Source organism: Bos indicus x Bos taurus, chromosome 2 (assembly GCF_003369695.1).
Source record: "Bos indicus x Bos taurus breed Angus x Brahman F1 hybrid chromosome 2, Bos_hybrid_MaternalHap_v2.0, whole genome shotgun sequence".
Taxonomy (NCBI): domain Eukaryota; kingdom Metazoa; phylum Chordata; class Mammalia; order Artiodactyla; family Bovidae; genus Bos; species Bos indicus x Bos taurus.
The window spans coordinates 30,774,401-30,790,038 of record NC_040077.1 but is presented as its reverse complement, the minus strand read 5'-3'; the positions used below and the strand labels follow the sequence as shown (position 1 = coordinate 30,790,038).

At 35.4% G+C, this 15,638-nt stretch overlaps 1 protein-coding gene across 4 annotated transcripts in view; it reads left to right on the top strand.

Annotated features, from left to right (window-relative positions):
• SCN2A (sodium voltage-gated channel alpha subunit 2) overlaps nucleotides 1–15,638 on the top strand; it is a 145,191-nt gene that overhangs the window by 92,087 nt on the left and 37,466 nt on the right. For all 4 annotated transcript variants that reach the window (XM_027558895.1, XM_027558912.1, XM_027558904.1 and 1 more), the window contains 3 exons: nucleotides 2,450–2,623; nucleotides 4,560–4,916; nucleotides 10,240–10,719. In XM_027558895.1, the coding sequence (XP_027414696.1) occupies nucleotides 2,450–2,623; nucleotides 4,560–4,916; nucleotides 10,240–10,719 (1,011 nt within the window). The remainder of the gene's footprint in view (nucleotides 1–2,449; nucleotides 2,624–4,559; nucleotides 4,917–10,239; nucleotides 10,720–15,638) is intronic.

Sequence of the window (15,638 nt, the reverse complement as noted above, 5' to 3'; positions counted from 1 at the left end):
TTAGAATTAAATATAAATTGCCCATTCATTAAAAAGATCATTATGAATTACAGGGGACATAGATCTATGGTAAAATGCTGATGTGTTCCTCAGGTATTTAGAATAGACTCTTTCAGACATGTTTACATTTGTCAAACATATTAAGTCAGATAATTTTGAAATATCTGTTCATACCTAAAAATGGATTTTTAAAGGAAGAAACATCATATAGAGGTTATTATTTCTGTTTGAATTTGTCCTATACATTTTAGGAATTTATAAATGATTCAGTTCAGTTCAGTTCAGTTCAGTCGCTCAGTTGTGTCCAACTCTTTGTGACCCCATGAATCGCAGCACGCCAGGCCTCCCTGGTCCATCACCATCTCCCAGAGTTCACTCAAACTCACGTCCATCAAGTCGGGGATGCCATCCAGCCATCTCATCCTCTGTCATCCCTTTCTCCTCCTGCCCCCAATCCCTCCCAGCATCAGAGTCTTTTCCAATGAGTCAACTCTTCGCATGAGGTGGCCAAAAGTACTGGAGTTTCAGCTTTAGCATCATTCCTTCCAAAGAAATCCCAGGGCTGATCTCCTTCAGAATGGACTGGTTGGATCTCCTTGCAGTCCAAGGGACTCTCAAGGGTCTTCTCCAACACCACAGTTCAAAAGCATCAATTCTTCAGCGCTCAGCTTTCTTCACAGTCCAACTCTCACATCCATACATGACCACTGGAAAAACCATAGCCTTGACTAGACGGACCTTTGTTAGCAAAGTAATGCCTCTGCTTTTGAATATGCTATCTAGGTTGGTCATAACTTTCCTTCCAAGGAGTAAGAATCTTTTAATTTCATGGCTGCAGTCACCATCTCTAGTGATTTTGGAGCCCCAAAAAAATAAAGTCTGATACTGTTTTCCCATCTATTTCCCATGAAGTGATGGGACCGGATGCCATGATCTTCGTTTTCTGAATGTTGAGCTTTAAGCCAACTTTTTAACTCTCCTCTTTCACTTTCATCAAGAAGCTCTTTAGTGCCTCTTTACTTTTTGCCATAAGGGTGGTGTCATCTGCATATCTGAGGTTATTAAGTTTTGCATATTTTTTAATCTAAAATTCTATACTAACATTCATGGCTACATGGTAGAGTGATAGAAATGAAAGTCAAAATGAATAAATTCAGGTAACAAAAATATATTGATATCAATGTAAGAGGTTTATTAAGTTCTCATGAACCTCCCACCTTGATAAATGAATATATAGACAGGTTCTTTATAGATAGTAAATGATATATTCTGAAGGATGATACACAATATTTTTAGACTCTGAAGTAACCATTATTGTTCTGTTATAACCAGATAGGTCTTAACCGATAAAGTTACAATATATATGCTGACCTCTTGTTTTGTACCAGGCATTGTGCTAAATGGTTTACATAAAATCCCTCTTTCTAGGTACCCACAAAGTCAGTCCTCAGGTAGATACTATGAATGTCTGCATTTTACAGTGAGGGGATCTATACCCATGAGAAATTGACAGAGCAATGAAAGCTCTAAATACTGTAACAGAGACTCTAAAAGATATTTCAGAGACTGTTTTAGGCTGTGCCCCAAAATCACAGAACTTTAGGAAAGGACAATAATGGTACCTAGTCCAAATTTTTTCACATATGTAGGAATCACCTCAACATTATCTATAAAAAAGTGAGCAAGGGATAAAATAAGCTTTATGGAGATGAGTATTAGGAAACAGCTCAAATGAGCTTAAGCAAAAATAAGCAAAATAAATTTAAAAAAATAATTCATTACTTCAAGTAACTAAAGTCCATTTGGGCATAGCTCCAAGTTTTAATCTGTCTAGATTCAAATTCCCAATCAATGTCATTGGGAGTTAGCTTCTTGCCAGCCTTTTCCCAGTATGTTTCTTTCATCTCTGGCTGGATATTCTTTTGAGGGTAGTGTTCTACCAACTTCTATCCTACTGACACCGCTCATTAAGCAGAAGGAGTATGCCTCTTAACCAGTATTTCTAACACAAGCCCAAGTATTGAATACCATCAGCCTGGTTGGAGTTACAGAACCATTTCTAAGCCAGTCAATCTGGTTCTAGGGTTAGAATGCCCTAATAGGTAATCATTTGGTGAGTTTTTGGAAAGCTAGGGAGATCAGAGGAAAAGTCAGGGTGTTGACTGCAATGAGTAACCTGAACCTTTCACTTAAGAATATAAAAGTGAGAATATTAGTTTTACTGTCTGTCTTAATTCTTATATTCTTCATCACTTGATAAACCTTGACTATAGTAAAAAATTAAATATCAACTTGAATACAAACCATTTGAGGATACTAATTTCCTGGGTCTAAATCAATTTTTAAAACTCAAAACTAAATTGTGATTTGTTGGGATTAAATTAAATTGCTTAATAGTTATTTATGCTTTCAAGAGTCATCACTCATGTAATAAACATTTCTCACTTAGGTCTTCACTGGGATCTTCACAGCAGAAATGTTTCTCAAGATAATTGCCATGGATCCATATTATTACTTTCAAGAAGGCTGGAATATTTTTGATGGTTTAATTGTGAGCCTTAGTTTAATGGAACTTGGTTTGGCAAATGTGGAAGGACTGTCAGTTCTCCGATCATTTCGACTGGTAAATTAACTGAGAGTAACCACAATATTTTTATAAATAATTTAATTAGTAGTCACTCTTTTCTTGTAAAAATTGAAAGATTTCCCATAGCTTTAATTTTGTTTGAATATATTTCTAACAAAGCAGATGGTAGTTTCTTCTTCATTACAGTTTTAATGCACAGATTAAGTTTAATTCAAATGAACAGCCAATAATTCTCTCCTTAGTAATTGAATGTCAAGGCTAATGGGAAGAGAGAAAATGGAGGTCATACATAATCCTAAATCAAATTAAACAACACAATACATACCTCTCAGGTATATGGGGTTTGCTTAAACATAATAAGGGGCTTGACTGGGGCTTTGGATGGGCTCCAGTTTCTACCAGAGGCTAAGAGATTATGGAGTTGCCCACTTTGCCCCCATACAAGACTCGGGACTGGGTAGAGTGCACAGAGAAGACGACAGAGCTTCTATTCATCTGTGCCTTTAGCCAGGCAGGAAGTCACCAAATCCACTCTCTAAGAAAAGTTGCCTGTATGATATTTTAATTTTAAGGAAAGGCTTTTTCATTTGTTCTTTATATTTAATAAGTTTAGGCCTCTTTTTAAATTAAAAGACAAAATATCACTTGACCCATTTCCATTTAAAATTTGATATGTTTTATTGTGCTGTATATTTGAGTTGGCTCCAACATTTTGTGATTTATTTTCAAACAACAGACATTGTATTTGGTGGTAAAGATAGATTCCTATAGGCAACCTACCTAAATGGTGATTAGTTTCAAGAATTTGTGATCAAGTCTGTTTAGAAATTTCCTTATTATTTTCATTTTTTTTTCAATTTTTATTTTTATTTTTTTAAATTTTATTTTATTTTTAAACTTACTATTTTCAAATATGTTAAGATCCTTAGAGCTGTGATTTCCTTTCCTAGTCTTTAGCTGTGGATCTAATTTGAAGCTAGAAGGATTAAAAAAAAAAAATTAGGAGTGATTATATAACAAGTGAAAATGGGCAACTACTTTTTAAAAGCTTAGTAGGTCTTTATGATAATGTGATGCAGTTTAGGAAGGTATTAAGCATAATATCACTATTGTCTTGCTTAGTATATCAGGCTGTTTTGCATTAATTATTCTCTGGGAATAAATTAAAATTTTTGGTTCTTATCTTTGCTCCTTTGGGTCACTTAGTTGCCATTAAATAATGCACTACTCTTAGCCTGACATTTACTGAAGCATCAGAAATAAAATGCTGATGCTGTTTAATGGTAAATGGTACTCTAGAGGCTTCTATGAGCTAATATAACCAATGTGTCAGGCATAGTGGTGGCAAGCCATTTATGCACTATAATGAGTTGATTAATTAAATCACTGAAGACATAAAGGTTGACAAAATACAGCTTTTTATTCAAGTCCAAGTATTTCTTATTTGAATATAATAAATCTCCTTTAAAATATAGCCTAATATTACAACACGCTAAAGGTCAAAGCAGTCTAAGATTTAAAGAAATTAGTTGGTTTTTCCCTTGTATCTTACCTGATTTAAGTGTTAATGTTGTTTACACTTGTGCATTTCAGCATGATATTTCAAGTACACTGAAAAATATATCCATTTTGGGCTTTTAAATAATGAGAGCCTCTATTAGAGCCTCTACTTCTCTGAAGCAGTTTCTGCTAATGAATCACCATTAATTTTAGGTATTTCAGCTCCTTACAGAAAAACAAAAAGAATAGTATAAATGCTTATGTAAGATTATGGAATTTAAATACCAATTAAAAAAGAACTGTATTCTTATTTTATTTACAATATATACTATTTCAAAATGAAGAATATAGACAATAGTTTGGCACACAAATAACCCATCACCTAAAACTGAGACACTGTAGATTTTCCCTATAAACAAATATACAGATTCTTCCAAATGCAGAGCAGTAATGACCTTGTTTCTGTTTTCAGCTTAGAGTTTTCAAGTTGGCAAAATCCTGGCCCACCCTGAATATGCTAATTAAAATCATCGGCAATTCTGTAGGGGCTCTGGGTAACCTCACCCTGGTGTTGGCCATCATCGTCTTCATTTTTGCCGTGGTCGGCATGCAGCTCTTTGGTAAGAGCTACAAAGAATGTGTCTGCAAGATTTCCAATGATTGTGAACTCCCTCGCTGGCACATGCATGACTTCTTCCACTCCTTCCTGATTGTGTTCCGGGTGCTGTGTGGAGAGTGGATAGAGACCATGTGGGACTGCATGGAGGTCGCCGGTCAAACCATGTGCCTTACTGTCTTCATGATGGTCATGGTCATTGGAAACCTGGTGGTATGTGGTAAAACATTTTTCTCATTTTCAGTAAAAGATAATGTAACCATCAGGAATGTTTTGTATATTTTTTAAAATCAAGTGTCAATTCTTCATGATGGCAGGAGTCAGTTATAGATCAGACTATAGAAATCTACATGAACTCTTTTTAATATCTGCTTACATTATTTTAAATTTTTTCCCTTTATATTGAACTGTAATTGACATGTAACACAAGCTCTTAAAATATCTTTTGAACCAAAGTTGTTCTTCATCTCTGTACCTCTTACTGTTCCATGGAGAGGGCCATTTTTGGCTTTTATCTTTCCGTTCTTATGCTAAAGCATGGCAGTGCTATTAGACAGTCATTCATTTTATTTATAAATACTAACAATATTGTCACTTGAAAATGTTTCACATTTGGGATCTCTGCAAGTTGGAGTTAAAAAAAAATAGTGATCATCTCAGTCCATTAAAAGCACATCAGTATTTGTTGCATAGAAATGACAGTATGAACAAGTAACACTGACTCAAGAATCATTTGTTATCATTTCTGTGTAAAATGAACTATGCCCAACACACCTCTACTGAGTCCTGGAGGCCTGGGAACGATGGTAGGATGATAAATATGGCATAGTGATAGGACATTTACTCAAACAGGAATAAAAAGAGTAAGTGAAAAAAATGTGCAAGCAAAGTGTTGTATGTAAAGTTCACAAGATGGAAATGTTGCTTTGCGATGGCAAGGATCATCACAGAAGGCTTTGTCAAAGAGTTCAGACCTGAAAATATCTTTAATTGAGATCTGAGAAGAAAGTAGACCATCCCAAGCCAGGAAATAGTGGACCCAGTGGTTGGGGAAGAAAGGACAATAGATTTATTTGAGAGGGATCAGACTCTCACATGTTAAATTTATTATACTAAGTTGCTTGATCAGGCCCCAACTCAATAGAATAGAACAAGGACTATCATAACCAATATTTTAAAGTCTGCAATTTATAGACTTCATTTTCTTTCATACTAAAAGTAACCTCCAATCCCCCAGTCAGTTCACTTCAGTGGCTCAGTCGTGTCCAACTGTTTGCACCTCCATGGACTCCAGCACACCAGGCTTCCCTGTCCATCATCAACTCCCAGAGCTTACTCAAACTCATGTCCATTGAGTCGGTGATGCCATCCAACCATCTCATCCTCTGTCATCCCCTTCTCCTCCTGCCTTCAGTCTTTCCCAGCATCAGGATCTTTTCAAATGAGTCAATTCTTCGCATCAGGTGGCCAGATTACTGGAGTTTCAGCTTCAGTATCAGTCCTTCCAATAAATATTCAGGTCTGATTTCCTTTAGAGTGGACTGACTGGCTCAGCCCCCAGAGGAAGAGAAAAGGGAAAGGGAAAAAAACAAAGAATTATTAATTTTTTCTATTTTTTGCAATATTTCAGTCTTCTCAGTATCCTGTTTTTAATTCTGACCTGTTCTTAAAATAACAAGAAACATGAATAGTGTACAATCCAGAAATGTGAACAGTGTATTGTATTATATTGTATTATAACAATACACATTTATTAATTATCTCATAATTTCTGTAGGTCAGAAATTTGGGAACCAGTTATCTGGTTCTGGCTCTGGGTTAGTTAAAAGATTTCTATCAAGATGTTGATGGGAGACAGTTATCTTGACTAAGATTGAAGAATTGACTTCTAATAAGGCTCACTCTCATGGCTGTTGCTGAGAGGTCCCGGTTCAGCCTTACTGGATGTTGGTAGAAGCCTTCAGTTTCTCTCCACATGGATCTTGCCTTGGAGTTGATTATCTTCATGACATGGCAGTTGGCTTTTTCTTCCAGATCACAAGACAAAAAGCAAAGGGCAAGGAGAAAGCTCTTTTTATGTTCTAATCTTGAAGTCACATTCTGTCACTTCTGCAATATTCTATTGACTAGTCATTAAAAAGAGCTCACATTTAAGAAAAAGGGATTAGACTTTAACTTTTGAAGGGATGAGTATCAAATAATTTTAAAACCACTACAATTCCAGATATAACTTGCTTGATTTCAGAAGATGCAGGAATGCATGGAACAGGAAGAAACAATCACAGGGCTACATAGAAGAAAAACAGAGAAAATGTCGTTGGTTTGTATTTTAGATTTGGTTTGATTTCACTTATATATCTGGCATACATTGGAAGAAGAGAATAGAAGGCAGAGAACAGAATCCAACAACAGTGAGTGAGAAGACTGGATGCAAGCAATGAAAATTCATAGTGGGGTAGCAGAAAGTGTTTGAGGCCAGACTGTGTAGAGTTTAATTTATGAAAAGACTGATTATGCATTACCGAATTGAATATTTTTTCCTGTAGACAGTTGAACGCTACAGATGTCTTTTTATCAGGAAAGTGGCAATGAGCAGGTGGAATTTGGGTAGAATTTATGGAGCCAGAAAACATAGTGAATTTAAAGAAACTCAACATACCACATATGATCTTTAGTTTACTGAAATAGGACACATTTCTCTAACTGTACAAAGGATTTCAAGTTGAGAAGAGAATTTCAGGAAGTATTCATACCTATGGGTGTCATTTGTATTAATTTGGATTGCTACATATACATAAAATGGTATAACAGATAAAATAATAATTTCCATCTATTGGCATATATTTAAATTCTGTACTTTTTTTTAAAAAATTGAAGAATCTCCTTATTTACTATAAGTTAAAAAGTATCCCTCCTTTTGTGATATCTTGTATATTTTTTCTAGAGTAACTAAGGTGGTAAAAATATCTGTCATGTTTATCACTATTAAGGAAATATGTTCATATCACATTTCCTTAAATAAGGTTGACTGAACCCAGTGCACTGCTTCTTACAATTCTTCCTTCTCATCCTCACCAAAAAGGTTAATGTCCCCCAAAGACAAGCTGACATAACCTCCTGTAAGCACACATAAACTGCCATGTAATGCTCGACCACAAGAGGTGTAAGTAATCACTGCCTAGTCCACAGACAAGACAGAGGTGGGGCTATAGATTGCTTTTCCCAGGCTATCATCTTGGTTTGCTAACACTATGGCCAGAAATCCTCTTACAGGTTTAAGACAGGTGCTGCAGAAAAAGAATACATTTTTTTTTAAGATTATCACATTTAGAAGTAGCAACCTCTAAGTGGGGCATTAGCACACAAGATGGAGAAGGCGATGGCACCCCACTCCAGTACTCTTGCCTGGAAAATCCCATGGATGGAGGAGCCTGGTGGGCTGCAGTCCATGGGGTCGCTAAGAGTTGGACACGACTGAGCGACTTCACTTTCACTTTTCACTTTCATGCATTGCAGAAGGAAATGGCAACCCACTCCAGTGTTCTTGCCTGGAGAATCCCAGGGACGGGGGAGCCTGGTGGGCTGCCGTCTATGGGGTCGCACAGAATGGGACACGACTGAAGTGACTTAGCAGCACACAAGAGGGATGTGAAAATGAGTTTTTCTCACCAATTAAAAATCAGGCTAGAAAAAGTACTGATACTGACAATATGTTTCAACCTTGAATCCCAAATGGAAATCATTATTCCAAGAGAATAATTTGGAGTCTGTCCATGACCATGTGTGAAACAGGATCCCAGGTTTCAGTTCCTGAGTAAGCTTGTTGAACTGTATTTCTTTAAATTGCCTTTGGTCACACCCACCACCTTGGTCAGCTGTTACACTGATCAATACCCTTTGGTAATAAAGGAGGTCTAGAAAAAGAGATTAGATTGAAAACAAAAACAGGTAAATTGAAAGATAGTATAACAGAGAGTAGGTTGGATCATAGTAACAGTGATATAACAACTAAACTTTCTCAAGTGTTTACCATGTGCCAGTAGCTTTGTGAGGGCCACATGGATCCCTTAACTGAATCCTTACAACAATCTTGTAAGCTTAGCACTGAGAAAATAAACTTGATTCTTACCCAATGCTTTAATTCTAATGTGAAAAGGGAATGGACTTATCATAAGATATAACAGTAAAAGACATAATAGATACCTGCTCCAAAGCTTTGAGAGTTGGATCTCACTCTGGGAAGGTTGACTAATATTTGTCAAGAAAAAGTTCCTAATAGACAAAGTTCATTAATGAACCTTAATCAAATCTAGAAAAAATTATGGTACCAAAATTCAGTTTGATTAGGGATAAAACCCAAAATGTAGCATTTAACTTTTTCTCTTTCATCTATTTTTATCCAAAAAATACATTCAAGGCAAATCACCATAAAATATAACTTCATTGGTAAATTCCAGATGTGAAGGATCAGTCTTAGTACGAGTACTAGCAACCATGGTGTAGCAACTGAAAGATGTCAGTATAGACTCACAGAATTATGTGCAGTCCTTGTTGGATCTTATAGGTTTTTGCCTTTCTTAACACCATTGGTTAGACTGACTCATAACTGGTTAAACAAAGGAACTCTGAGGCTCATTAGCCTATTAGAAAGATAGGAATACAGCAAGAATGCAGCATCCTTTTCGCTGGCGTTCTACTGAAAACCTTTCCTAGAATTCCTCTTCTGTATTATTTACTTTTTGTCTTTGGACCCCTTCAGGGCCATATCCTTTTCAGTCATTGTTCTGTCTGTCTGAATGATCAAGGACTCATATACTTGGTCTTGTGTCCATGAGAGTGTTCTATTTCTTAGTAAATTACCTCTTTTGAGTGTACATAGCAGATTTATGGTCACTAATATTTTTGCTAACCCATATCAGTGGGTCCTATTTTGGAGACTCAAGTTGTTAATCAGTGGTCTGTAACCATTTCCTAATACTATTTGCAACTACTATATAAATCTAGTGGCCATGATTTTCTGAACCAAAAACTGAGATTTTTGATCTAGTGGTAGGTATATATATTTTTTCTAAATTGATGTTATCTAAAGTGCAAGAATACATACAAACATAAAAATAAAATAATATTTAAATGTAGTGGAATCATCTTTGGTTCAGGAATAAAAGTATAATAAATTATCAGTGTCCTGGAAAACCCAGGTTACATGGGGGAAATACTTAACATCCCAAACAAAACTTTTCTTTCCCTTTTTCATTGTATAGTTATATAGATAGCAAAAATTTTTCATTTGGAAATGAACTTAATATAGAAGTTTTACATAGCAGTGGTTTTAGTAATTTTGCAATGACTAAAATGTAAATAGTGTTAATGTAGTATTATTGGCTGGGTATTTTTTTTTCCAGGATAGTTTATCATAAATTAGAAAGAATATCTATTAGCAAAAAGTGAGGTGTAAGAACAACTTTGGAAAATTTGTAGTTCGGAGCAATAGAAACAATGGAATGTTTTGATCACCAGCTTTCCTATTGTGTTTTAGGTTCTGAACCTCTTCCTAGCCTTACTCTTGAGTTCATTCAGTTCTGACAATCTTGCCGCCACTGATGATGATAATGAAATGAATAATCTCCAGATTGCTGTGGGAAGGATGCAAAAAGGAATCGATTTTGTTAAAAGAAAAATACGTGAATTTATTCAGAAAGCCTTTGTTAGAAAGCAGAAAGCTTTAGATGAAATTAAACCTCTGGAAGATCTAAATAACAAAAAAGACAGCTGTATTTCCAACCATACCACGATAGAAATAGGCAAAGACCTCAATTATCTCAAAGATGGCAATGGAACTACCAGTGGCATCGGCAGCAGTGTAGAAAAGTATGTCGTGGATGAAAGTGATTACATGTCCTTCATAAACAACCCCAGCCTCACTGTGACTGTACCAATTGCTGTCGGAGAGTCTGACTTTGAAAATTTAAATACTGAAGAATTCAGCAGCGAGTCAGATATGGAAGAAAGCAAAGAGGTAGGAATTTCTACATAAGAAGATATTTTGGTATAATGTTTGCTTTAAACCATCCAGACTTTTAAAAATTATTTTCTTTCTATAAGAAAATAGGAAATACCTATTCATACAATTTCTGTGGCAAAATTGGTGATAGATTAATTGACAATATAAAAGTATATAGCTAAACAAAATATAGTTAACTCATTCTTTCAAGTAGTCACCATTTGGAGTTGCTGATAATATTAATATTCAGGTTAATATGAATTTTTAAAAAGATTTTAAATAATTTTTGATTTGTGAACAATGCCTCAGTTTATCCACTTTCTTCCTTATAATTTTCCCACAATGGTATTTTATTGCATATACTAGAAAAATGCTTGGTGATGGGCAGTTCCAATCCTCATTTTGTTACATTCTTTGCTCTTATGGAATAACAAAAAATGTGATTTTATTTAGTTTTCACAGGCATATATTTAATGGAGATATCATTGGGATCTTGGCTTGATATTTACGTGTAGTTTCATGTTTCCTGAAGTAAACAGTGTTTTGAAGGAAGTGAAGGTAGTGATGACGAATCAGGTTGAAAATATTTTTAACCCCACTGAGCACAGTGCATGCTGTCTAAATGTAAAATTCTAAATTTTCCAACTACAGTAAGACTCTTGGTAATTTAAAGAATTCTTTGATTTACTAGAAGAGTATAAATACCAGGGTATATTCTTGGTTCATTTATAGATTACTAAGCACAGAGTTGGGAATAAAGAGAAGGAATTTAAACCCTTAATGTTTACACAAAAATGAAGCCAGAATTCCCAGCAATTAACACTTGCATAAACAAATAAAAATAACAACCAAAAACAAAGATTCATTCTTTGTTGTTTGAATTGATTGGCAGGAAACAGAAAGACCTCTATTATTATTCTCATCCTAAGAATGATGATTTGGGAGAGTTGGAGACACTGAAGGATGTAATTTAAGTAGTGAAACTGTCACAAAAATTAGGGATCAGTTAATAAAATTAAAAGAGCAAAAATATATTTCTAAGAAAGGAACCTTAGATTTTTAAATCAGTTTTACTGTATTTATCATATATAATTATGGGAAAAGATGCTATTTCTGTTTGTTCTTTTTTGTAAGATAGTATTGCTAATTCAGTGATTAGGTGGAAGTTGGTATTAAACATTAACTTCAGAGAAAGTTTAAATATAGTTATGAAAAGTAACATTTAGGTAGCAGACCATAGGTACTAGTTTCACAAAATAACAATGAGATTCAAGGGGGGAATTTTAAAAACCTTATAGCCTGGAGCAAATAATTGCTGAAATTAGTTGAACTCAAATGTACACTAATAAGCTGAATAATATCTTAATATCTAGTTAATTAAATTTTGGATAAGTGTGTTTGGGCTATGCTGAAGTGGTGGGGCCTAATTTCTTGTATTGTAAGTTTCTAGAAACTAAGGGTTAGTCACTCAGTGTCTGACTCTTTGTGACCCCATGGACTTGCCTGCCAGGCTCCTCTGTCCATGAAATTCTCCAGGCAAGAATATGGTAGTAGGTAGCCATTCCCTTCTCCAGGGGATCTTCCCCACCCAGGGGTGCAACCCAGGTCTCCTGCATTGCCTGCAGATTCTTTTTTTTTTTTTTGTAAACAAAAAAGAAACCATCTTTTATTTATTTATTTTTTTAGGGGATTTCATCATTTTCCATGTTTTGTATAACTTAATTCTTTTTACTTTTTTTTTTTTTAATTTTTTATTCCTTTATTTCTCATGTGTTCCCCATCCTGAACCCTCCTCCCTCCTCCCTCCCCATACCATCCCTCTGGGTCGTCCCAGTGCACCAGCCCCAAGCATCCAGCATCGTGCATTGAACCTGGACTGGCATCTCGTTTCATACATGACATTTCACATGTTTCAATGCCATTCTCCCAAATCTTCCCACCCTCTCCCTCTCGCACAGAGTCCAAAAGCCTGTTCTATACGTCAGTGTCTCTTTTGCTGTCTCGTATACAGGGTTATTGTTACCATCTTTCTAAATTCCATATATATACGTTAGTATACTGTATTGGTGCTTTTCCTTCTGGCTTACTTAACTCTGTATAATAGGCTCCAGTTTCATCCACCTCATTAGAACTGATTCAAATGTATTCTTTTTAATGGCTGAGTAATACTCCATTGTGTATATGTACCACAGCTTTCTTGTCCATTCATCTGCTGATGGACATCTAGGTTGCTTCCATGTCCTGGCTATTATAAACAGTGCTGCGATGAACATTGGGGTACACATGTCTCTTTCCCTTCTGGTTTCCTCAGTGTGTATGCCCAGCAATGGGATTGCTGGATCATAAGGCAGTTCTATTTCCAGTTTTTTAAGGAATCTCCACACTGTTCTCCATAGTGGCTGTACTAGTTTGCATTCCCACCAACAGTGTAAGAGGGTTCCCTTTTCTCCACACCCTCTCCAGCATTTATTATTTGTAGACTTTTGGATCGCAGCCATTCTGACTGGTGTGAAATGGTATCTCATAGTGGTTTTGATTTGCATTTCTCTGATAATGAGTGATGTTGAGCATCTTTTCATGTGTTTGTTAGCCATCTGTATGTCTTCTTTGGAGAAATGTCTATTTAGATCTTTGGCCCATTTTTTGATTGGGTCATTTATTTTTCTGGAGTTGAGCTGTAGGAGTTGCTTGTGTATTTTTGAGATTAGTTGTTTGTCGGTTGCTTCATTTGCTATTATTTTCTCCCATTCTGAAGGCTGTCTTTTCACCTTGCTAATAGTTTCCTTTGATGTACAGAAGCTTTTAAGTTTAATTAGGTCCCATTTGTTTATTTTTGCTTTTATTTCCAATATTCTTGGAGGTGGGTCATAGAGGATCCTCCTGTGATGTATGTCAGAGAGTGTTTTGCCTATGTTCTCCTCTAGGAGTTTTATAGTTTCTGGTCTTACATTGAGATCTTTAATCCATTTTGAGTTTATTTTTGTATATGGTGTTAGAAAGTGTTTTAGTTTCATTCTTTTACAAGTGGTTGACCAGATTTCCCAGCACCACTTGTTAAAGAGATTGTCTTTAATCCATTGTATATTCTTGCCTCCTTTGTCAAAGATAAGGTGTCCATATGTGTGTGGATTTATCTCTGGGCTTTCTATTTTGTTCCATTGATCTATATTTCTGTCTTTGTGCCAGTACCATACTGTCTTGATAACTGTGGCTTTGTAGTAGAGCCTGAAGTCAGGTAGGTTGATTCCTCCAGTTCCATTCTTCTTTCTCAAGATTGCTTTGGCTATTCGAGGTTTTTTGTATTTCCATACAAATTGTGAAGTTATTTGTTCTAGCTCTGTGAAGAATACTGTTGGTAGCTTGATAGGGATTGCATTGAATCTATAAATTGCTTTGGGTAGTATACTCATTTTCACTATATTGATTCTTCCAATCCATGAACATGGTATATTTCTCCATCTATTAGTGTCCTCTTTGATTTCTTTCACCAGTGTTTTATAGTTTTCTATATATAGGTCTTTAGTTTCTTTAGGTAGATATATTCCTAAGTATTTTATTCTTTTCGTTGCAATGGTGAATGGAATTGTTTCCTTAATTTCTCTTTCTGTTTTCTCATTACTAGTGTATAGGAATGCAAGGGATTTCTGTGTGTTGATTTTATATCCTGCAACTTTACTATAATCATTGATTAGTTCTAGTAATTTTCTGGTGGAGTCTTTAGGGTTTTCTATGTAGAGGATCATGTCATCTGCAAATAGTGAGAGTTTTACTTCTTCTTTTCCAATTTGGATTCCTTTTATTTCTTTTTCTGCTCTGATTGCTGTGGCCAAAACTTCCAAAACTATGTTGAATAGTAATGGTGAAAGTGGGCACCCTTGTCTTGTTCCTGACTTTAGAGGAAATGCTTTCAATTTTTCACCATTGAGAATAATGTTTGCTGTGGGTTTGTCATATATAGCTTTTATTATGTTGAGGTATGTTCCTTCTATTCCTGCTTTCTGGAGAGTTTTTATCATAAATGGGTGTTGAATTTTGTCAAAGGCTTTCTCTGCATCTATTGAGATAATCATATGGTTTTTGTTTTTCAATTTGTTAATGTGATGTATTACATTGATTGATTTGCGGATATTGAAGAATCCTTGCATCCCTGGGATAAAGCCCACTTGGTCATGGTGTATGATCTTTTTAATGTGTTGTTGGATTCTGATTGCTAGAATTTTGTTTAGGATTTTTGCATCTATATTCATCAGTGATATTGGCCTGTAGTTTTCTTTTTTTGTGGGATCTTTGTCAGGTTTTGGTATTAGGGTGATGGTGGCCTCATAGAATGAGTTTGGAAGTTTACCTTCCTCTGCAATTTTCTGGAAGAGTTTGAGCAGGATAGGTGTTAGCTCTTCTCTAAATTTTTGGTAGAATTCAGCTGTGAAGCCGTCTGGACCTGGGCTTTTGTTTGCTGGAAGATTTTTGATTACAGTTTCTATTTCCGTGCTTGTGATGGGTCTGTTAAGGTTTTCTATTTCTTCCTGGTCGAGTTTTGGAAAGTTGTACTTTTCTAAGAATTTGTCCATTTCTTCCTCGTTGTCCATTTTATTGGCATATAATTGTTGATAATAGTCTCTTATGATCCTTTGTATTTCTGTGTTGTCTGTTGTGATCTCTCCATTTTCGTTTCTAATTTTATTGATTTGATTTTTCTCCCTTTGTTTCTTGATGAGTCTGGCTAATGGTTTATCAATTTTATTTATCCTTTCAAAGAACCAGCTTTTGGCTTTGTTGATTTTTGCTATGGTCTCTTTTGTTTCTTTTGCATTTATTTCTGCTCTAATTTTTAAGATTTCTTTCCTTCTACTAACCCTGGGGTTCTTCATTTCTTCCTTTTCTAGTTGCTTTAGGTGTAGAGTTAGGTTATTTATTTGACTTTTTTCTTGTTTCTT